The 24,498-nt window shown below is 39.8% G+C and overlaps 2 protein-coding genes across 10 annotated transcripts in view; one reads left to right on the top strand and one right to left on the bottom strand.

Annotated features, from left to right (window-relative positions):
* USP40 (ubiquitin specific peptidase 40) overlaps window positions 1-16,165 on the bottom strand; it is a gene marked incomplete at its 3' end in the record, with an annotated part of 36,125 nt that extends 19,960 nt beyond the window's left edge. For 4 of the 9 annotated variants that reach the window (XR_014585897.1, XR_014585898.1, XR_014585899.1 and 1 more), the window contains exons 1-14: window positions 15,664-16,153; window positions 13,514-13,730; window positions 12,907-12,974; window positions 11,823-11,936; window positions 11,189-11,353; window positions 10,507-10,653; window positions 6,950-7,093; window positions 5,911-6,039; window positions 5,227-5,328; window positions 4,775-4,882; window positions 3,433-3,754; window positions 2,878-2,959; window positions 1,621-1,792; window positions 624-708 (exon numbers count right to left, since the gene is read on the bottom strand). Coding sequence is in view for 6 of the 9 variants with exons in the window: in XM_083841365.1 (XP_083697491.1) it covers window positions 624-708; window positions 1,621-1,792; window positions 2,878-2,959; window positions 3,433-3,754; window positions 4,775-4,882; window positions 5,227-5,328; window positions 5,911-6,039; window positions 6,950-7,093; window positions 10,507-10,653; window positions 11,189-11,353; window positions 11,823-11,936; window positions 12,907-12,974; window positions 13,514-13,712 (1,837 nt within the window). Of the gene's footprint in view, window positions 1-623; window positions 709-1,620; window positions 1,793-2,877; window positions 2,960-3,432; window positions 3,755-4,774; window positions 4,883-5,226; window positions 5,329-5,910; window positions 6,040-6,949; window positions 7,094-10,506; window positions 10,654-11,188; window positions 11,354-11,822; window positions 11,937-12,906; window positions 12,975-13,513; window positions 13,731-15,663 lie in introns of all 9 variants that reach the window. The other 5 variants (XM_083841366.1, XM_083841367.1, XM_083841368.1 and 2 more) reach the window with 5 other exon arrangements.
* A 1,370-nt stretch (window positions 16,166-17,535) lies between these two features.
* Window positions 17,536-24,498, top strand: part of LOC310901557 (UDP-glucuronosyltransferase 1A1-like) — a 40,893-nt gene continuing 33,930 nt past the window's right edge. Inside the window, exon 1 of the mRNA XM_083841377.1 lies at window positions 17,536-18,480. Within this exon, the coding sequence (XP_083697503.1) occupies window positions 17,626-18,480 (855 nt within the window). The 5' untranslated portion in view covers window positions 17,536-17,625. The remainder of the gene's footprint in view (window positions 18,481-24,498) is intronic.

Raw genomic sequence — 24,498 nt, forward strand, 5'->3', positions numbered from 1 at the left:
GCATATTCTTTGAAATACTAACATCCACACTGCAATTTATTTTACCTTCCTACCATAAGCCAGATGCAGATTTTTTTTAAAGACTGTCATTTAAAGAACCATACTGAGATCTGAAGCAATACTGACAGCTGAGTGCATCTGAATTTTGATGTCAATATTTTAAAAGTTGGGCTATGTTCTGAAAGAACTCTTATTTTCTTAAGCAGACCATAAATCTTGTAAAAATCTAAAAATAACTGAGTAGATTTGTGAAGACTTACACCTAGAATTACATAATAATGCAAAGCTGGAGATGGAACACATGGTTTTAAAATACGAATTTTTATGTTGAAGTTAATGTTCTTCTTATGTAATCATTTACCTTTGCACAATTCCTACTTCAGCTTAAGCCTAAACTAAATTTTTTTTTTAGTATCACCCTGGTTCCTCTCTGTCATCTCCTCTACCTATTAGGTAATTATTATGGGAACAAATACTCATAAGCAAATCAAAGTCAAAATAGAAGCCATTATCTTTTTGTCAGCAAATATACTTCTCCAAGATGTTTTACATAAGAAATTCTCAGTGTCTTCAATAAATACACCAAACAAATAACACAGAACCCCTGTACGTGGTAGTCTTACCATCAAGAATCTCGTAAAGATGCAGTCCTGCTGGCAAAGGTTTGGCATTACTGAGAATCATGTCTCCTTCCCAAGATTCCAATATCTAATTGGTAAGGAAAAAAAAACACGACTTCAACAAGCAGTAACTCATACCACTCAAAATTACAACTTTGCTGAAAGCTGTTACAGACTAGCTACACCAAGCTCATTTTGGCACTTAACAGGTCGCTGCTACTTCTTTCTACTAAACTAGTGGCACAGAAAACACACAAGCTTTTTAGGACTTGTGCTTTTACACTAGTCACCAGACTAAAACAGTTTCAACTGGATGCTAACTGAAAGTTGTACAACATAAGCAAATGATGTTTTCAGAGAGCAAGTTAGCTTCAATTTACATTTTCAACATCAGGTTGGGTTGGGCTTTGAACAATCTCATGAGCAGGAGGTGTCCCTGCCCCATGGCAGGGGGGCTGGAACTAAACGGTCTTTAAGGTCCCTTCCAGCCCAAACCATTCTGTGGTTTTATCACAGATGTCAACAAAAAGTATTTTACAAATTGTCCCATTCCTTTAATGTAGTAAATACAAAGACACCACTTTCAATACTTAATTAAAAGAAATCTTAAGCTTAATTTACTTATTTCTTAAACTCTAAGCATTTCTTGTTAAGGCCAGCCAGCTCCTTGAAAACACAAATACATGTCACAAACTAAAATGTTAACGATAAGTCTGAAGTTTTGCAAAGTGGCTGCCCAAATACAAATAATTAGCTTATGAACTTTAAAGTCTAATTAATTCAAGCTTCATCTATCAAAAGCTTCATCAATACATCAAAAGTTGACCACGTAGGAATGTTTCCTTCTGTGAAAATCCATATAGCTTTGAGCCTCCTGAAATTACATTTACTGTTAAAAATTTCTCATTGAAATAAAAATTGTGGCATAAATACATACATAGAAAGCAGCTGTATCTCAATTAAAATTAAAGTGTTTGAGTTCATTCAGCACGGTAAATACCTGGAATATTGACTGTCGAAGATCTCCTAGAGTTTTTCTTCTGTCAATAGTCAGATCCAGAACACTCTCTTTCCAAGTAAGTGAAGGATGCAAAGCTCCATTGTCAAATTTGTAACACGAGCTCAAATGGAGATGTAAATCAATACCATTGTTTGCTGAGTCACATTCCGCTCTTTGAAAGAAAAACACAATAATGAAATGGTGAGTTTAATACTGACAAACGGCTAACTTATTTCAGAGATGCTTCTGGGCAACTGTCATGTAACTGATAATCTCATGACTAAATTCAGTGTCACATTCTCTCCTCTATTAAGGAATACGCAGAGGTGCTCAAAAATGCCATATATGTATATATATAGTACATATAATACAGAGCAAGCATAGACCTACTCCACATACACAGAACACAGTTATAGGGCTTGTTCCTACACCTTGCTTCAACCTTTCTAAACAGGACAAGAACTTTATCTTTAGGGATGGGGAGACTATAGCATTTTTGTTTGTTTTGTTTTTTCATCTCCAGACTGTGTTCCAGAACAGTCCTCTTGAAACACAAACAGAAAAAAAGAAAATTCCTGGAAAACTACCAGGACAGACACAGCCATGCCTTCCCCCTTTATAACTATATTCGGTTCTATTAGCAAGAAGCTAAGTGTAGCAGCAAATGTCACTTAAAAGGAATGAAGTTTCCACAGAAGAAGGGTATTACACAAGACTTCCATCTCTTGCACGTGTCTACATTTTGACAGCTTAACTGGCATTCAGGCACATCATCAGCTCTGTGTGTTCCTCACAAGAAGGAAAATTTTCTACCAACCTAGATACCACCAGCTTTTCACCAGCTTTTTTTTTTTCATGTTTCAGGCAAAGGATACCATTTATCTGTTGTTTCACAGGAAAGCAAGCCATTCCCCCTCCTCCCAGTGGAGAACTCCCTCTATAAATGTAATTTAGATAACGTATTCCATTCTCCTTCCAGAATTGCACTTTTCCATGAAAAACTGGTACAATTTGAAACTAAGTAAATTCCCTCTGAAATTTTGCAGAATGAGTAGGTAGGCCTCTAACAGGGAGGTAGGGGATCAATACAAGACAGAAACTGGATGTACAGATTGTATTGATTAACCTCTATTGTATTGACTCATTTTAGTATCTTATTCCACATCTGTTCAATGACTTTCTTTAATTTTAAATCAATTCTGAGATCTACAGATTAAGAATGCTGTTTAAGAGATTTATACAGTTACATTAATGTACCTCTTTTTTTGCAGCTCAGTATTAGCAGCATTCACTTCATTCAGAAGATGTTCGGGAATTTGGTACCTTGGATTTCCTCGAGCTGCAACAAATAATATAGGCTAGTTTGGCCTCAACTGCTTAAAATGTGCTTTGGTAAACAAGAGAAGTGAGATGAAACATTACTGTAATCATTGAAAATAACATTGCACTCTTTCTTAATGGAGTAAATTAAATTGCAAATGATACAACAGTCAAACAAGCATTTTTAATTCTTCCATGTTCACATCTATCTTTCCCTAAGGGGAAACAGATACATGAATGCCTTTAGCAAGAACTTATTTAAGTAGAAGATATTCTGCCAGTATTTGTGAAGCGTATGAGAAAAAAGTTAGTGTCAGCTATAATCAATTAACTGTTCATTAGCTCCTTGGAGCTCTTTGTATCTTGAGTCAAGCCTTTTTTCCAATTAGCACTAGAAAGTTTTGTAAGGACAGAAATGCTCAACTGCCTTCACCCTCCACAAAAAGTGCCAATGAAGGAAAGCCCCAGAACATAAAGATGAGTTGTGCATACCTTCAGGAGGTCTTTTCAACTGCGACTTTCGATAAAACAGCATGTAGGCACTCTCTTTACCCTGAAATTGTTGCTCAATATCCTCCTCCTTGATCGGTTGGACTTTCGAATCATTCAGATCAAACCAATGGCAACCAACAGAAATGTCCCTTAGCCTTGTAGACGTTTTTTCTAAATTCCACTGGATATCATTTTTCTGAGAAGGGCTTTGGAGATCAAGTCCTTGAGAATCTGACTGAAATGGAAGCTTGTATTTTTCCTTTAGGCCAACCTTATTTTTGTCAGGACTAAACTGAAATATCTGAGGATGATTTTGCAAATACTACAATGAAAGCAAGTACAAGAAAGAACATTTAATAAAGGAAGATGCTCTGGATTAAATATAGCAGACTATATTAACTACATGACCTGATTTGTCCTCAATTCATAGACAAACTTTCATTTGTGGAAATCCATTCCAACAAAGACAAAAAAACAAACAAAGATCTGAATTACAGTTTTAGTCATAATCAAAGTCTCATTTGATAGCTCAAAACATGTGAACTAATTTACAGTTATTTCAGTTCTGCACTGTCCCATGTGGTTTTGAAATAAATTTGGCACTTGTGAAAAGTCACTTTTAGTAGCGTTCACAATAACACTGAAACTTTGAAATTGTTAATATTGGTTTACCCAGAACTTGTTTCTATCAGTTCTCTGTCAAAGTCAGAAAAACATCTACCCCTGTGGAAGACTCATATTCAAATTTTACAACTACTTTTAAATACTTAGTTTTGAAACCTGCATGGTTGCTCTTACTTAAAAAAAAAAAAGGATTTTCCACATATCCATAGCACAAATGCAGAAGTATTTTTCTTAAAGCATAAGAAAATACAGCAACCAACTGGATAAATACAGGACTTTATTTCAAGGGTTAATTTTACAGACATGCTCTGAACAACCAGAAAGGGTCTTTTTTTTCCTAAACAAAGCTTATTTCACTTATTTCTGTTACAACTGTGAAGAGTTACTGTGTTTCTTTTGTAATTCTCATCAGTGCTTTTATGTTCAAGTGGCAGTAGTTTTGTTGCAGCTTCATCCGCAAGTGAAAAAAGGTGTAATAGGCAAAGCTGGTTATTTTTTAGGCCAAAAATATAGACGGAAAAAAGATGCATGCTTTCAAGCAGATGATACATTCAGAGAATCTTTTCTCTGTTCCCCAGTCTACTGATTTGTCTCACTAACCACTTATACACGGATTATCTTGCTAGTCAAAGTGCCAACGTTTTCATCTACCATCCTATTGACTATTCAGTAGGAATATAAAGTTATCTTAATAATAAAAAACTAACATACATATTACCTTTCGTAATGCTCCATATTGTTTTCGGTATTTCTTATTCCAGGACACCTTTTTTTTCTCTAGTAGCTTCTGCCCTAATAGATCCACAGGAATTTGTTTAGATTCTTCCTAAAGAGAAAATAAAAAGTAGGATGACAGGCTACACTGCAAAAGAATCAACAAAAAGTAGGTAATTTTGAAGTGATTAAATAATTCCTATTTGTTAGTAATCCAATTTAACATTACCTTCTGTAACAGCTTGAGCAAGCAACTTCAGAAATACTCCAAAAATGGCTTTTTTGCTATGAATAGTCACTATTTGTATTGAAGTTAGGTTAAGTTACAAGCTTTATGTGCTTCACAATAAGCTCAGAAGAGTTCTGTGTACTAAAGCCTGCCTCTTGCATACTTCACCCCTTCTTCTGGGTTCCTTAATATCAAAATAGAAGCAATAAACTCTTTACATACCATACCTCTGATAAAATCCCTTTCAACACTGCCAGTGGATTTTCTGTTTCTTTGGCATTTTCATTCTCTCTTAAAGCCTTATGTTCAGTTAGCCTATCCTCATCTTCCTGTAGAAGAAAAATAATAGATTCACAAACACTTCAAACGCAGCCAGCAGTTTTCCAGTCAGTACTACCAACAGCATGTGCACTTTAGAAGTGTAAAGGAAATCCTCTGAATGCATGTTTTTGAGCAGGCTGTGCATAGTGTTTTACACAGGATTGTTTCTGCAGCCTCTTTACATAGGCATCTGGATGCTGTACAAAAAACATCCAGTTCATCATATGACACACAACACGTGGCAAAGACACACTCAAAGATTGCTACAACAGAGCTCAAGCAGCTTGCACTCTGACCGGACTGTATACACACCCACACTCTGACTATCTGTGCACATGCCATACAACAGGCAGTAGTAATACAACAGCCTGCAACAACAGTAATGTTCAGAAGGTCAGAAATATAAACTTTGCTCCAAAATCCTGCGAGTTTCCAACCTGAAGAGATAGTATACTGCCAAAAACTAACCTCCTCAAGGAGGTAAAAGGCCAAACGTCTCACTAAAATATTAACTTGGATGTCTGTTTCATTCTCTTAATACTTTTTTGAAAAAAATGATAGAGCAAGAAAAAGAAACCTTTAGCACTTACTTGTAATTGCCAGTTTCCTAATTCATCCACATCTTTGATATAAACATGATAGTGTCCTCCATAGCAGCCACCTTTATGTATAATAACAGAGAAGAGCTCATACATGTACTCTGAATCATCCATTTCAGTCTTCAAAAAGAAAAATAATAATAATAATAAAAAAATATCAGCAAGTCTTCCACATAAGGACAGTTTTATACCATCAGCATAGCTTCTGATACTTCTCAATGTGCATTTGCACATGCAAAGACTGAAGGGGCTCTTCAGTGATGGGGAACACTAGCAAGGACCAACATGAAGCATGGACCAAGGCACAGGCTTGTAAAGCAATTTTTTTAGATGTGATTCTGAACAGTGGTGGAAATTCAAATATTTCAAATTTAAAATAATTAAATATTGATGCAAATAATAGAAGGGCTCAAATTGTTTGTAACAATAACCAGCTTATTTCATTTAAAAAAATAGAGGAAAAACAAATGTTTAAACTAACTGAAGGCTTCCTCAAATACAGAAAACAATGTTTTAAGAAAAATCACTTCAATAACAGCACATCTACTAAGCATATTCTATACATACTTTAGGGATCAAAAGCTGGTATCAGGTAATGGTGTCGCTCAGTTTATAACCAAAACATACGTATATGAATACAAAGAGGAATTTGTAAGAAAAGTAACTAATGACACAAAACATACGTAGCTAAATTCATACATGACAACATTATGTATTTGTTAACATATATATCTGTTAACAGGCATTGCCAATACAAAAGTAGATTTAACTTCTTAAGAAAAATCTCAGATTAAGTTTTAGGTCATTATTAAACCCTTCCACTTTTTATAGCTCCAAAGTATTTCTCACTCTTAGAAATTGATCTTTTGGAGATATTTTACAAAAGCATTGGAACTAGGGACACAGGAGAAACCCACAAAGTTTCCTTAACATCTGGCTTCGACAAAATGCAAAATTAAAGATACCTTATCCTGAGATATTAGTTCTCTGCTGAGTATATAGAAACTTTAACAAATATAACAGTACAAACCTGCTCACAAAAAGGCCTCAGGTTTATCTGGATAGGGAACGTATAGCAACTCGTTTCCTTGTATCGTTCACACTTCTCAAAGTCAAAGTTAAATCTCAGGAGAGAAATGGTGAGAAAGGGAGGCAACTTACGTAGTTTAGCAGACTGCAAAACGATAAAAAAAGTTATATGCATATTGTTATACAGAATAATGCTCCCACCTTGCTATGGTCAAACCTTTATTTTCCAGCAAAGCTTTACAAGGAGGCAGACATGGCCAGTGTTTTCATTACTAGAAAATGTCTTCCCTAATTCTCAATTCCCCTGTCAACTAGCCATTCTAGAAAGCAACCGAGATCCTTCACTTCTGTGACAACCTACATCTTCCCCGATCATCAGTCTCATACTTTATCCTGCTACAAAGATGAAACAGAACAGTGCTGAAATTCAAGTCAGTAGTTTCCATTTCCAAACACCACATGTTCTTTGTGAGAGGATTTTCACCAATTTTACTCTATGAAGCAATTGCTTCAAATCCCCGGGCTTGTGCTCTCCCACGAGGTCAGGCTATGCAGTGCTTTCCCAGCAACTTTGCTCTTGACCCCTTGCACAGCACGTGCCATCACCAGACCCACACAGCTCCCAGGAGCCCAGAGAGAACACACAAACTCAGCTCCCACTTTGCAGGTGCTACAGCAGAGCAAGAGCTTCACGATAGCTTTGCCATGCTCTGAACTATGCTATGAACAGCTATGCTCTGAATGTAAGCATAGATTCGGTGGCCTCTGAGTGCTTCCAGTGTCTCTATCCAACTCTCCATTTACACAGCCATAACAGGGTTCATCAGGAACACATGCACGGCTCAAGAAAATTAGAACTAGGTATTCCATTTGCATCAGTTGTGAAGACTACTTTGCAGAGGCACACAGGATTTTGCTGTTCAAAGCAGGTCTTCCAAGTTTAGAGTGCTAATCAGACTGTATGATTAAAGTTTGATAAAGTTCTTGAACGCAAGATTTTTCAATACTCATTTTTTTTAGAGGTCAGGACAAAAGAGGGGAGAAAATTTCCAAAGACCCTCAGAAAACTGAAGGAAGAGAGGAGTGGCGTGAATAGGTATGGATCACCTTGTCTTTGAAACAAGCTAGGTGCATGCAGAGGGTCATGCTGTTAGACAACTGCCTCCCTAGTGCTGGCTACATGACCAAGTTTCAGAGGTAGCCAACTGTTACCTTGCACTCCCTTGAACCGGGCAAATTTTAACTCAAACCCCCATAAACAAGCCACATGAGGCAGTGGCAAACTTTCATGAACTCTCCTAAGGTACTGATTAACTTCACCTGTCCTGAATTTGCCTCTGCACCTCCTGCCTTCCACATTAGGCATGTTGCAAGGTTTGGATCACACTCAAAGTGACACAGAAGAATGTCCAAAGCAGGCCAAAGAGCTTCGCTGTTGTGAAGAGGGCAAAATACAAAGGCAGAGTGCACTAACAGCTATGTCTGCTGCTTCTTTACAAAAAATACCAGGAATATGAGGAAAAATGGGCAACTTTTTTTTCTGAAAAACTGCATGACATCAAAAACAAACACGAACACCAAACACCATTTTGTCCCATCCTGAAGGGACCTACAATTCAAAGACCTACAGCTCTAGTAAAGCACTCACACAACTGCCTTTCCCAGGCCCTGGCAAAGAGCACAGACAAGACACAGGAGTATTCACAAATTTGATTACTATGATGGGGAAACTACTCTGAATTGTAAAACAACAAAACAAGGACTGGTTTTCAGCACAAGGATGCAGTAAAGTACGCTGGCAGACAAAGTAACCATATCTTCAGCCATGCCACCACTTAAGAGCATTCAGGGCCACATACACAACTCCTCTGAAGGATTAACACGTTCTGTGTTAGCAAGTGTCAAGCACCTGAAACTTTCCCAAGGTGCTCAGCAGTGAAGGCAGAAAACCAAGCCAAAGGAAGGAGCTCTCCAGTCTGGATGTCCCTATGCTCCTAGGGATTGCTCTCAACACAGGCTTAATGTCGACAGCTCTCAGCTGACCCCTGATGAACTCCAATGACTCAGCACAGGAAAAGGTCACTCACTGCATTTGGCTTTACAAGCAACTAAAAAAAAAAATACAACAACAGTTCTCATCCATAGCTGAGCCCAGATCAAAGCAGTAAATCATTAACTAGAAGATAATGACAAAGCAGCACAACTCAGCAGATAAATCCATCCACTTCTTCCAAAAGCATCTTCAAGCTACAGCCTGAAGAAGAAGACGCTTTCGCAGTCACTACTCTGACCACAGGAAAATGACTTTTCGGCTCTGCTATCTGCTTGCTCCCTGGATTTTTATCCTTCTCATTCCTGGCCCCTCCAAAGGAGGGAAACTGCTGGTGGCGCCCATGGATGGAAGCCACTGGCTGAGCATGAAGCAGCTAGTTCTCAAGCTCAAGGAGAGAGGACATGAAGTGGTGGTGCTTATACCAGAAGTAAGCTGGCAGATGGGAAAGGGACAGTTATACATTGTGAAAACATACCCAGTGGATTACATATAGAATCATAGAATGTCCCAAGTTGGAAGGGACCCATAAGGATCATCAAGTCCAACTCCTGGCACCGCACAGATCTACCCAAAAGTTTAGACCACGTGACTAAGTGCACAGTCCAATCTCTTCTTAAATTCAGACAGGCTTGGTGCAATGACTACTTCACTGGGGAGCCTGTTCCAGTGCGCAACCACCCTCTCGGTGAAGAACCTCTTCCTGATGTCCAGCCTAAACTTCTCCTGCCTCAGCTTGACACCGTTCCCGTGGGTCATGTCACTGGTGATAACGGAGAACAGGTCACCTGCCTCTCCACTCCCCCTCGCGAGGAAGTTGTAGACTGCGATGAGGTCCCCCCTCAGCCTCCTCTTCTCCAGGCTAAACAGGCCCAGTGACCTCAGCTGCTCCTCATAGGTCTTCCCCTCTAGGCCCTTCACCATCTTCACCGCCCTCCTCTGGACACTCTCCAACAGTTTAACGTCCTTTTTGTACTGCGGTGCCCAGAACTGCACACAGTACTCGAGGTGAGGCTGCCAGACCTGATTAGTTCCTTTCACGAGTCTGTTGTTACTCACCTGAAGGCTCTAGCACTATACAGCACCATAACAGATGTTTTCAGTATGTTAATGTATCACTGCAAAAACCTGCTCAGCAGCAAACAACCCAATACCTGAACCAAGAGAGTCTATTTCCCTGGGTAGAGCAAGAGTTGCTTGTTATCTGTGCTCTTCATGTGAGAATTTCCATGTAGTTTACTTTGTTCTTTTCTATATGGCCTAGCAACCTATTCACCATTGGCTATACTAAAGCCAGAGACAATACTCAAGTCAAGAAAAGAGTCACATAAGGTTTTGATGACATAGCTGCTGAGCTTTAACATGCAGGTCTGTTTTTGGTATTCTAATCTGGTGGTATACAACAAGAAAGGTGCAGATTTTTTATCTCAGGGTTACAGGGTGGACGCACACGTAAGTGAAGTTTCTAATTGTTAGCAAATCAAATACTGAGTGACCTAACGCATTACCTTTGAAGCTTCAACAAGTTTATCACAGGCTCCGCATCGATACAAGTTCTCATTTTCAAAGTATTCTTCTTCCACGTACATGTTCCACAGGGCCTCCTCCAAGCCAGCTACACCTTTTACTGCCACTGTTAGGTCTAAGAAATCTTCCTATGCAGAAATACAACAAAAGAGACAGTAAGTAGTGTAAATTTACAGTACATTATAGAAAGATACTCATCCCATTTGCTGTGGCAGATGTGAGCACTCATTTTGCTTTCATCATTGATGGGAAAGAACATACACCCTAGATTTTAATTTTTTTATTACAAGGAGCAGTATAACAATGTAAAGATATGTTTTACTGTTGTTACACCCCAACTGTTCAGCTGTCTGCTATCTACTACAGGCAACATTTGCAACACAGATCTAATAATGCTATTTTTTTTTTCTTTTTCCTAGTGAGTCACTTTTTGATGTAGGTGGTTTAGCAAATGCCAGCCAAGATTTAGCAACAAAGTCATGCATAATTTTCATGTGTTTGCAAGTCCGCAGCGCCCTAATCAATATACACTACCCAGATTCAAGAAGACTACTAGTGACACTTCAGAAAGTTGTCTTTTTTTTTTTGAGTTGGGGAAAAATCATTTTAAGCATCTTCAAAAGACCAAACAGAAACCTATCCTGGAATATCCTCCAGCTTTACCTGTCTCTCACTGATATTCTTGCATTCTTTACAAACAATCTGGTTGACAACAGTTCCATGGTACAATCGATTAATAAGGTCATGACCCGAAGTCCCCACAAGGGAAGTCTCCAAAGCACTAAACAGAATCCGATTTAATTCCTGCACATCGTGCTGCCTCATTTCCTGCATGATAAAAAAAACTTGAAGAAATAAGAAGTGCCATCTGCTATGCTTATTGCTTAAAAAACAAGCAAACTTACATTAAGTGTGGCAGAGAGCTGCCTCAATTGTTACCCATGTATTTACTACCCCAAAAGAAATTTATTACATTATTCTTAACTTATGCTTTTTGTAGTAGCTACAAGTATATAAAATAAAATCCACCCCACATGAGACACTTTCACCTATGTAGGTTTCCACTGGACTCTAAGCAGAGTTACACAGTAACAATTTAGGTAGAAATTTAAGTACATAAAGGACAAGCACCTTAGTTACTGCTGGAACAATTAGGACATCCTTCCTGCGGAGGTACAATAGTATAAAACAACAGTTGACCTAATCAACTGCTATCTCCACAGCCTGAAATATTCTAAGAATTTTTTCCATGTCAAAATTCAGTATCAATGATGGTGACACAGGTGCCCGTTTGTACCTCATTGCTGCTCCACCCAAAGCTCTCAGTAAGGTCTGTCGTAGACGCAGCCTGCTGGTCTAAAAGCAGAAGCTGAGCAAATAACCGTTGAAGTTGCAGCGGAATTATTCGAACCTAGAAATATAAAGCAAAATATACCCAGCAGATCAGAAAGTCTTTAAACCAATTATTTTGATTTAAAAAGAAAACTAATTTATTAAAAATCTTGTAACAAGCCACCGTTGTCTAAGGCTTTCATAAATCAGGTTACTTGACTCTCACCAAAACTTCTGCTAACATTGGTTCCCAAAACTGTACAATGCCTCGCCTTACTCAATACAGTCATGGAACACAAGTTTTGTGATAAAGCAAAACTGTGCAGCTTAAAATTAAGTCACCACCAAAGTACACAATGACAACGTTATGTCCTATTTTTCATAATCCTAAACCTTAAGAACTTGTAACAAGACATCAAGACATTGACTTATGAGCTACTCCTTGATCGGTAAAAAAAAAAGGGGGGGGATAATGAGGTGAAGAGCAGTCAATGTCCACAAGCTTGATCAGCTGCCTGTATTTATCTTTGATTCACAAAGATAAAATGTTTCTAAGCAACCAGCTTCAGCCCAAGAGCTAAAGAATGAAATTCTGTAGTCAGCATTAGTAAGCACTCTTAAAATAAATACTAAATTCCAGTCCCGTAACATCTTGTGTATGGGTGGGCTGTTAAACCTTCAGAGCCTCAATGCAGTCATCTAGTCTGCATGCTTTTTTTTTAATTGGTGAAAAATAAGTCATAGCACTGTAGCTTTAGTTACAGCACAGTTCAAAAAAAGCATTGTATAAACTTTGGGATTGGTTTTCCTTTTCCTGAACACAAAAGAATCTCTACCATCAAATTCAGCAGAAACAGGCTCAACATCTTGCTTCTGAAACAAAAGCTTACAGCACTGAAAACTTGCATCTAGTGTGCAAAAATGAGTATCAGCCAACCAAAGTGTCTTCCAGTATCTAAGTCAGACTTTCATTCATCCTCATGAGATATTTCAGAATATTGTTTCAATCCACATGAATCAACACTCAGTGACAGGAAAGTTTTAAGTACCTTTGCGTCTGGTTTATTGATATCATCCAGAGTTCCAAGCTCTTCAGGTCCTAGTGAGAACAGTGCCTCTGTAATTGTAAAGAAAAATTCCTATTTAAGAAAAAAAGATGTCTTCTCTTGAGACATTTTATCCTAAGTGTCAAGTATCAAGGTTGTTTGTTTATTTGTTTGCTTTTGGTCAGATTAAGACATTAAACAGTGTATCTCAACATCATTCATCATTACAACTGGTTCAAGCTATAAAGTACCCCTAAGCGTGGAGGTGTTTAAATGGCAAAATATACATTTTTTTCAAGAATTGTAGTATTTGCATCAAAAATGAATAGCATGTTATGAACAGCAATACCCTCTCTTATTTACACAAGCAGTAAATGGCTACCTCTAAGAAGATATAATACATACATTACTTATATTTTGCGTAGAAGTGGCAATACTAATTTAAGAGAGAAAACTCTGAGTATCCTGTAATAACTTATTTAAACTGAAGTGAAAACTGTTCATGAAAACAATCTGTGTTTGTGGTGTTTCTTTAACAAATAATTAGAAACGCAATTCACTGCGAGATATCAATTCCAACATTACTTTAAGGAGATTCTGAACACAGTACCTCTAAATTCCGGTGTGAAAAGCAGAGTCTGCAGAAGGGAATTGAGGTAGCAGGTCCCACCTTGATTCTTGATACCACTTAGGTTGGTGAAATCTCTGGGAGCTGGAGGCTCAGAATCTCTGGGCTTTGATTTCTTCCCTTTTCCACAATGATTGTTTGAAATAAAGGAAAAATCCTCTTCAAATAAGTCCCCAAACATTGTGAAGACAAAACAGTCCTATAAAAACATAAAATCAATTTAACACAAAAAATGTAACTGAATCCACCTTCTTCAAATCCTCTGTGACGAACCTTTCAGTCCCGATCAAAAAATTGCTTATACCGTTCTCTTTCACATTCTGTTCCCTTTAAAAAGGAGTGTCAGATCCATACAGAGACATGCACTAATGTGACAAAAAGGCTCAAGTAAAAGCGTTTATCTTCACACAAGTCTGAAAACACTTCTAACTAAAAACAAATTTGTCACATTTCAATTTTTCATCAGTAGAAATATGCATACAAAAAAAAAGTCCTTCTCAACACCTGTAATTAACTAGTGTTCCACTTACCTGCAGGAAAACTTAGTAAGGCCCCCAAAATTTGTCAAAACGCCCGTGCTGAGTCTCAACAAATCCATCTATGCAAATAGTCTGTCTCTAATTGGTCAGTTCAGGTGGGAAGAACTTAATAAACCAGTAAATATAGAGCAATATTTTACCAAAACATTTTCTTCACTTCCAGATATTGAAAGTCAGAAACTCAATGGCAACAAACTGGTGCTTCTTCTTTTTACCAGCCCTGTTCCATAGCCCTGTGATCTTTCAGCACGTACCAAGATTCCCAACTAGCTCCTGTTTGTACCTGCCACCCCATAGTTCCATGTGGTATGTTGTAATACTTGTTTTAGAAGTGAATAAGCAGTGAGCTATATTGAAGCAGTGAATAATCATTCCTATGCCTACCTTCACCTTCTTTACCATATTCCACTCAGGTGTCACCTCCAGAAAAAAGCCCCTACAGTGACATATTCACTCCTACAACTGAACCTCTCCCCCCATCTTCAATTATCCTTATCAACCTCCTCTGATGCCCTTACACTTTTTGACATGGGGGGACCACATCTTCATGCAACACTCAAGATGGGTGCAAACCATGGGTTTCTATACCTAAATTACAGTGTACTATTTTGTACTTCTTGTACGATGACTGTACATTGAGCTGCCTTTAAAGAAGTTTTTATCATCCCAAGGTTTCGTTCCTGTATATTCGCTTCAAACCCTGACACTATACAGTTTCCATAAACAGTGTATGTATGTGATTGTTGTTTGCCTCTGCCCCATGATGCATCTCTTCTGACTCACCTATGATCGATGCTATCTGCTATTGTATCATTCAGCTGTTCAGTAGCTTAAAGACCTGAAAATTTCACTACTGAGACTTGACAATACCACAATATATCAGCTAGCTTCACAAGAAAAATTAACCACCTGACTTCACAGTGGTTCCCTGACAGTTTACATGCTGAACCCTACAAAACAGGCCCTAGAAAAGGCACAAAGTAACAACCCTCACTCCTCCCTACGAGGGTTCATCTTTTGTTTCCTATCATTTAGCTGAGTATTTAATCAAGCAACAACATTCCTCTTCTCCTGTGTCAGCTTAACTTCTTCAAGAGCCATCAGCGGCAAACCTTGGTGAACACCTTTTGAAAATCCAGTTGTGGTTTATGGCTTCTCATTCAACCAGCTGTTAGCTCTTCAGGTACCTGCCAAAACTCTTTTTATTAAATAGCATTACATTAAGCATTTTTAGTCCTTCTCACGGCAGGGCACTTTTTAAGCAAAAGGCTATGCTCTGAGCAGCATGAAAACATTCGCTCTATTTTTCTGTAATGCTTCTTTAGCACTTCACATAATACATATACACTTAAGACCCACCACAAAATAAAACTATGCGGTTGGGTTCACTACGAAGGAGCTCCAGTCAGGAAACAAACCATCTCATTCTCGTCCCAATAGGCTTTCCTGCCCCGAGCGCACCTCCAACACCTGGATCCCACCTCCCACGCTTCAGGACGTAACTGCCGAGCTTCGAGCTCCCTCCAGCCTCTCACCCTTCGCTTAGCCATGCTGCACGTTACCATTTTAGCACACCAAGATCGGGATGCTTACTTTCCTTACTTTCCTCGCCCGAACGCACGCTCAGAGCCACCCCCAAGCCCCTGGCCGCCGCCCCTCCGCCGCCGCCGCCATATTTGCCTGGGCGCCGCGCGAGGCACGGCGGGAGGCGCGGCCTCGCCGCAAGGCCTGCTGGGGGCTGTAGTTTTCCTGCAGGCGGCCATGATGGGGTGTCCGCCTTAGTCAGATGCTGCCTTGCACTGCCTTGAACCCGGCAAAGTTTAACTCATAAACAAACCTTCGCCAGATAATTAAGCCAACCGAGGGAGATAGTGGCGTGCTCGCAAATGCTCGGGAGCTCTCCTGAGATACTGATTAACTTTACTTGTCCTGAGCTCGCCTCTGCACCCCTTGCCTTCCTTCCCCATTAATCACCCCCTGCCTTCCTTCCCCATTAAGCACCCTCTGCCTTCCTTCCTCATTAAGCAGGAATGCGTTCCCCTCCGTTCTCATTAAGCACCCCCTGCCTTCCCCATTACACGTTTTGCAAAGTTGGGACAACGCTCATCCTGGCACTGAAGGGGCCCAAGAGGAGGCCCAGGCTTCAGGGAGGGCAGGACGCCTTCACTTATGCCTCGTCAGCAAACTGGGGGTGCCATTACCAAAACATTTTCGAGAGAAAATGTTGTTTATTGAACTTCTCATACTTCAAAGGATCGTTTTAAAGTGTATTTTGCATAAATGTAGAAGTAGTAGCTTGTTTTAGTTATTACTCACCCATTTTTTTCCTTACACTTCTACCTAGATGAAAGGTAAAATTCCCCCAGCTCTAAAGTCCAAAGATTTTGTTTTCTGAAAAGCTATCAAGTGTCTAAAAGAAAAATGCTTTCTGCCACTTACTCTGTAGCTTCACTACACAAGGAAAAAGTTCCAGACGTTGGTAAGGTAGGAAAAAGAAGTAAAAAGACTGACAGGAAAAACATGCAGAAAGCTCTACGTAATAAACATCATTGCATAGACAGTGGTATGGAAGGGAGAGAAATACTGCTTCTGCATCTCAGTTGTGCTTCTAAGAGGACCTGAGGGAATGACAGGTATGCTTCAGGCTGGGTATCACAAAAAGGTTCTGGACCCAGAGGGTGGTTGGGCACTGGGACAGGCTCCCCAGGGATTTGGTCACGGCACTGAGCTGCCGCAGTTCAAGAGGCATTTGGACAACACTCTCAGACATAGGGTCTGATTTTTGGGTGGTTATGTGTGGAGCCAGGAGTTGGACTTGATGATCCTTGTGGGTCCCTTCAAACACAGGATATTCTATGGACCTGTGGTTCTAAATATCCTATGTTTCATTATTTTTCCACGTCACAGTGCCATTTAGGCATCCAATTGTTTAGGCGCTGATAGCTCCAAATCTGCTTCAGATGCTAGGTCAGCCCTTCTCAATGTCTCTTGGTGTTACTGTATGCTGTAGGAGGGATACTCTATTTCCTGCTAGCTGAAAAATCGTGGTTCGTCTGCCCATTCCTCTTATCCTAAGGTTCTCCTGTTCTGTCTTCAGAGAGATTCTCTGAACATCTGTAACTCCAACTGTAATGAAATGTGTTGAAGCTGTTTTCATTTGTTACTGTGCTATTGGAGTTGTTCTCACCAGACTCGCCTTGCTTGGCCCTGTCTAAATGGTAAGACAAGACACAAGAGTGATTAAGGGGGAAGTCTTAAGAAATCTGATTAGGATGTTGAGGAGCTAGTTCTCTGTTAAATGCTGAAGAACTCCAATGACTCAGCACAGGAAAAGGTCACTCACTGCATTTGGCTTTACAAGCAATTAAAAAAAAAATACAACAACAGTTCTCATCCATAGCTGAGCCCAGATCAAAGCAGTAAATCATTAACTAGAAGATAATGATAAAGCAGCACGACTCAGCAGATAAATTCATCCGCTTCCTCCAAAAGCATCTTCAAGCTACAGCCTGAAGAAGAAGACGCTTTCGCAGTCACTACTCTGACCACAGGAAAATGACTTTTCGGCTCTGCTATCTGCTTGCTCCCTGGATTTTTATCCTTCTCATTCCTGGCCTCTCCAAAGGAGGGAAACTGCTGGTGGTGCCCATGGATGGAAGCCACTGGCTGAGCATGAAGCAGCTAGTTCTCAAGCTCAAGGAGAGAGGACATGAAGTGGTGGTGCTTACACCAGAAGTAAGCTGGCAGATGGGAAAGGGACAGTCATACATTGTGAAAACATACCCAGTGGATTACACATTAGAAGAGCTGGATAATTACTTTGAAGAGTTTTTAACTGCTAACCTGGCTGGCCAGCCTTTCCCACTGAATGCTCTGGCACTCTACAACATCTCAAAACACACTTTCCGGGTGTTCTTTGTTCAGTGCAAGAACCTTTTCAGCAGCACAGAAACAATGCAGTACTTGAATCAAAGTAGCTTTGATGCTCTCCTAACAGACCCTATTGCTTTGTGTGGAGCAACAGTTGCTAATTACCTTTCTCTTCCATATGTGTTCTTCATGAGAGGATTTCCTTGCAATCTACACTATGAAGCATCACAGTGCCCAAGCCCTCTGTCGTATGTCCCGAGACTGTTTACATTCAACTCGGACAACATGACATTTCTCCAGAGAGTGGAAAATGCATTGATTGCACTCCTGGAGCTTGTGTACTGTAATGCCTTCTATACAGAAGGATTAAAGTTTTCCTCTGAAATTCTTCAAAGAGAGGTATCCCTGGTAGACCTGTTGAGCGGTGCTTCCATTTGGCTACTGAGATACGACTTTGTGTTTGAGTATGTCAGACCGGTGATGCCCAATATGGTCTTCATTGGAGGTGTAAACTGTGCTCAGAGTAAACCACTGTCTAAGGTATGTTCTTTTTCTCCAAATTATACATTTTCCAAAGAAATATAATTACATGGCTTATGGGGGTTTAGTGCTCTTGAATTTATTTATTTATTTATTTATCCGGTAATGATTTAATACATCTGGTTTTTGCCAGTTGCTTTCCACAGGCTGGAATGTCTTTATCTTGATGGAGGCAGATGACTGTTATTTGAATTAGTAAAGATTTTCTGACAAGTCCAACAAAAAAAGGACTTCATCAGCCAGCTACCGTCCTCAGTGAATATTTATTTTATTCTTCAGTCTGATGCAATTTTGGTTTCACTTTCATGAATTCTGGCATATATTTCTTTCGTCTGACTAAAACCCCAAAGACCATGCTTTGAGAGTCTTTTGTTGTTGCTGTTGTCATTAATTCTAGGCTCAGAAAAGTCAGTTAATTTGCTTTGGTTATATTTTCATAACATACGGTTTCCTAACTGGCAGTCTATGTTAATTCTGTTTGTACATCATGGTGAAACATAAATCTCAAGCTGAAATTGAAAGAATTATTCTAAAATAGTGTATTTTATGAAGCACATATGCAAAATCAGGGATGTTTTTATTATGTGTTTCTTGACATTTATAAGAACTGTTCTGTGGGATTTTTAAAGCTAATCTAGAAAGTTAAAAACAATTAATAGCACCATATATTTCTTACCAGGCACATATTATATTGCCGTGAAATTACTTCCTCACTTCTGAATTGTGGTCACACAATATCACTACATGATTGCACTACAGCATCTTTGAGTTGATTTTTTTCTATTTTTTTCCTTCTTTTATATTCTCTGATGGGCTTACACAGACTCCACTGAACTGCTCTTAGGCAAATAAAAAATAAGCTGACTGCAGACATTCTCTAGTGTTAAACTCGAGGGAGTGGCACTTAGTAGTTTTAGATTTAAGAGGTACCATGGCATGTTCTTTCTGATTGCGTGACATTAGTCTTCTGTATGCTTTTATATCCTGAAGGTCTCAGAGCTGCAAACACGTTGTAGCTTGCTGCTTTCCAAAGGGGTAGAACCTCCTGCCTTTATTTTATACCTGCTGTCTCCTGTCTTCATACTGATGTTTGTCATTGAGTGGAAATCATATGTTCTGCATCTTTAAAAACCTTGTGTATTCCTCCTAACTTCACTCTGGCTTTTCTACCTACATTTTCTACAGAGAACAGAAGAATCACTCCTATTTCACTCGGAACTACCCACCAGCAAGGCCATAAGGTAGCGAATTGTAAATACGCAAAGGGAGTCACATGGGTGAAAAAAGTCTGCCTAACCATACACAGTTGTAAACTCTAGGTTAATCATCTTTGTTCATAAATATAGTCATGTGATAAAAATAGATGGCTCTCTGAAACCTGGTAGCCCATTGCTCAACAGATAGGAAAACAAAAGGTTAGAATGACTAGGAAAGAAAGGGAAAAAGAAGAAGAGGGAAAAGCTCTCTGAGCTACTCAATAAGTCCATGGCATACTTTCATTCTGAATATTGTCCGACCCCTCATCTCAGAGGAAATATGGTAGAACTGCAAAAGTACAGAAGAAGGTGAGAGGGCTGGTAAAAGGTTTGAGCAAGATCTATTTTGTGATCGAAAAAGCAGATCTATAGAACAAAGGTCTCAGAAATTGTGAATGACATGGGCAAGATGTGTGAAGAATGATTGTTCTATGTTTCTTGTCGGGTAAAAACTAGGGGATGCTTGGAAAAATCAGGTATTGATTTAATGGTTTCAGAGCAAAGACAGGAAGGTGATTTTTCTTCCCATGTATAGGCAAGCTTTGAAATGCCTTGACAGTGGCCATTATACATGGAAAAATGTTACAGGAGTTCAACAAGGGAATAGACAAGTTCATAAAAAAAAAAAAAAAAAGGAAAAAAAACCATAGATATGTGTAATATAAAGACAGAACAAAGACAATATAAACAATATTCAATGTCAACAATACAGTTTGTTTCAAGAGCTCCCTGAGCCACTTATTGCTGGTGGCTGGGAGGCTGCTCTGCATGCAGATTACTGCTGCTTTCTTACAGCATTCCTCAGCATTACTTGATGTCCAGTGTCAGGCTGTCAATTCATTTTGTATGCCAAACTGAGAACTAATATGAGATCTGGAAATCATTTACGTGGTTAAGCAATAAGCTCAGCACTGTGCCCAGAGCTCTTATGATAACTACTAATTGTAATGAAACCAACCCTGTGAATGATTGACTTCGGGTGATAAGACCTGCTCCTGAACTTCCCTTCTTGAAGAGTTTTCTTGGGATTTTCTTTGGGGTTCCATACAGGCCTAGAAGACATTAGTTGTCTTATTTCTTCATTGGCTTGCTACGCAGGTGCTTTTTATGATGTTCCCTGAGCTTTCAGATCAGTGGGATACTTCTAGTACCGTCTAAGGTGAAAGCCACTGGCTTAGCATGAGTCCAGTATTGGAAAAGCTCAGGCAGAATGGGCACAAAATGCGCTTGCTGATGATCTACAAACCACTATGTAGACGACACACTGGAAATACATCCAGTGCTTTACACAAGAGAAGAGCTGGGCAGGTGAACTTCTGTAAGGCTCTGCGGCGACAGCCTGTCCCACTTCATGTTCTAGTAGTCTGTAACTGCTCAGTACAACACTGCCAGGGTGATATTTTCTCCCTGCAGGAGCCTGTTCAGTAAGAAGGAAGTGACAGAGTGTCCTATCATGGTGGCTTTGATGCTCTCTTTTGATGCTCTTGTGTGGAGCGACAGTTGCTAATTGTGCTTTACTCCTACCCATGCTGTTTGGGAGAGGATTTCTGAGTGGTTTACACCAGGAAACAGCTCTAGGAATCATTCTGCACGTTCTGATGGGCTGCAGCTGTAATTATCCAGGTTTTGTGCAGGAGAATCATTAGATGCATAGGCCTTTGCATCCAAGAGAAGGGTAATGGTGCTTGGCTAGGCATTGTCACTTTGTCCTTTAGCAAATCCAGGCATTTGTAGTTCTGTCAGAGTGGCACAGTGACAGTCACAGGCTTAGACCTGCCTGTAGGTGGCCCGACATGAACTCCCTGAGCTAGGAGGCTGCTTATCTTGCAGTGAGATGAGCAAGCAGGGCTGTTTAGGATTACAACACTCTCAAGTTTACTGCATCTGCAGGCAGCCTCTTTGTGGCTGGAGATGTGTGGCAGGAGGCAATGCAAGCATCCAGCCGGAGGGCAGTGCCACTCACAGCTCCCTTGCTTCCTTGGGCTCTCTCTCAGGTTTTCCCCTCAGTGCTGCTGTACCTTAATAACCACCTGTAGGATAATGACATGGATCTCCTGTTTCCCTGGCATTTTTTTTGATCACTCTGAAATACATTTTATCCTCTGTAGGTCAAAAATACATTTTCTATTTCAATGTCAGATTTGGAAGTATGTCTATAAAGAAGCAAAGTTACAAGAAAGGACAGGCTGGCACTGAAGGCTTTTGATGAGTAAAGCACTCCTGGAGTGCAGCTTTCTTTTATAAATCAGTGGAGCAGTGGTTCAAAATGAGGTTTCTTTTCTTAGAAGAGTAGCTTAAGCCACAGACCTTTCTGTTACAACACTTTCCGTAGTTTTCCACAGGCAGAAATATCTGGTGTTGTCACCCAGTTCCAGAAGAGGGCTCCTTTGTGCCACATCTGACACTGCCTGACGGAGTACCTGTTCAGGAGCTGAAGGCATTGCTGAGGAGCTCAAGTTTTCACAGAACTGGGCAGATGTGTCATATGCAGCACAGAGCTGGGAATTAAATTCCAAATTCCCTGACCCTCCTGAGCCATAACATCATCCTGAAATACTCTCATCTAAGGCGGAGTGGTAGAGCCTTTCCTCCCCCAACATCTGACCACGAGACTATGCCTGGGGAAACACAAACTGCATTTATTCATTGACTAAGATAACTGGCTGCCTCAGGCTGTGTTTCCTCTTGTCTTGCAATTTGCATTGCCATCTGTTTCAGTATCAATTACATATTCATTAACAGACACATAAATCCAGTTGCCAAGTCCCAATGTCATGGAGGTTTAATACAAGGCTTGCAGAAAACAGACCTGGTATCTCAACTGGGCAGAGGTCCTATGCCAGCATCATATTGACTCCTGAAGTACCTGAAGGTTGTTGTGATAAGTGTTCCCTCGTTAGGGAGACCAGAAATGAACTCGCACTGTGTGTCCAGAGACACTTTGATGAGTATCTCATTTGTAACCAAAGCAAATGCAAAGCTTCATTTTTTTTTGAGGCAGTTCACAAAGTTTGTGTAAATTGATCAAACAAAGCAGAGATGTAAGCTATAGCAACCTTTCAAAGAAGTTTCTAGCTTTTTAACCCAAACCACCAATTACTTATTTAAACAACTGGTCAACTTAAAATAGTGAAATAAACTGATTCAAGAAGATAGTTGCTCCAGTAAAGCAGAAGTATAACTGAACAAAGGTGCTGTGTTTTGTCCCTCCAGCAAAGGGATTAAGAAAACAGGCCCTGTTCCGAAACCCTCTTGCCAGAGCCAGCAGCATCTGAGAAGCTCTGATAAGGAGACATTTCTAACTGGTCCTTTGAAATATGCAATTGAAGTGGAATTCAAAGACTTTGGCAAAAAGTCAAAGAATACAGTAAGCAGTACCACAACACACAGACGTACCTGGTACACAGACACACGCTTTTCAAAACCTGCACAACCCAAATGTCACTGTGTGTCCTCAGAAAGGACTCACATGTCTGAGGGTACCATTACTTTTCTAACATGGGTAGGTGATGTAGTACAGGCACAGGGCAACTCTTCATTTTCAGCACTGAGGTTGCAATCATCACTCTGTTCATGAACCGAATAATAGGCTCATCTTCTGGTGCAATATTCAAGGTGTCGATGAGCTTACTGACATTTTAGAGCAGTCCTATATCATGCCAGTATTTGTAAAGTTGTTGAACACCTTTAAAACTAGCCACACTGCTCATCTGCCTTACATTGCAATGGCAAAATACACATCAGGCAAATAAAAGCAGTACTACTTGTGGGGGGAAAAAATTAACTGCCGTGCATTGTGCATCTTCATTGCACAGCACGCATCAGCCTGAAATGGTTAGTCTAACTAAAGTGTTCATCTCACTGTCCTCTTCAGTCTGTTCTTGTCCAAATCACTGTGCTTCCCATATTTCAAAGAAAAGATATAGAAGGAGGCTAGAAAACACTTCTTTCTACAAAAATTCCTTCATATCAAATGGAACTACTGCCTTTGTTTCCCTTCCCATGACAAGTTTGTCTTCTGGACAAGTTAGCCTTCTTTAATATGATTCTAAAGGTGCATGTAAAGGTAAAAATATTTGACAGAGGTCTAAGTGCAAAAATCGAGAAATGTTATAAGAGTATTAAATTTACAAACATCAATCACATTGCTCTACAAAAAATCAGGAAATGTTCCAATTACAGTTACCTGGGCAGCCTTAAAAGTCACTTATCTTTCTGTTAGGATACAGTCAATAATTTCAGGATCACATACTGTCGTTTTCATATGATCTCTATTTACTGCTTAGAAGAGGGCTGCCCTAAAAACGATCTGTGTTCTGTGGTTTCCTTAGCTGCCTGCTGCTTCTTGCTACTGCGAAGACTTCAAATTACTTCCCAACTTGCAGTTCAATGAGTTGTTTTCCCTCTGAAGTCACGCTAGCCATACTTCCTCATTCTGTGCAGGTGAATAACAGTATATGTCCATAGCTATGAAAAGGAGGAAATCAGGGAGGTTCATGCTAGCAGCTACCAAGCTGCTGTAATCCTTTTGCCATGACACTTGAGCATCAAAAAAGGACTGGGTTCAATTACACAAGGATTCCTTCTGACAAAATCTAGAAGCCCTATCCATCATCCAAAAACCTGGGAAATCAAATTGTGCTGTCCTCACACTCAGGTGTTCGAACAACTTTTTACTGCTTGCAAAACCCAGAGTATAAGGGTGTAAGCAATCTCATCTAACAACAGGAAAACAAATTGAGTAGGTGAAACAACACCTCTA

Source organism: Anser anser (genome assembly GCF_964211835.1).
Source record: "Anser anser genome assembly, chromosome: 6".
Taxonomy (NCBI): Eukaryota; Metazoa; Chordata; class Aves; order Anseriformes; family Anatidae; genus Anser; species Anser anser.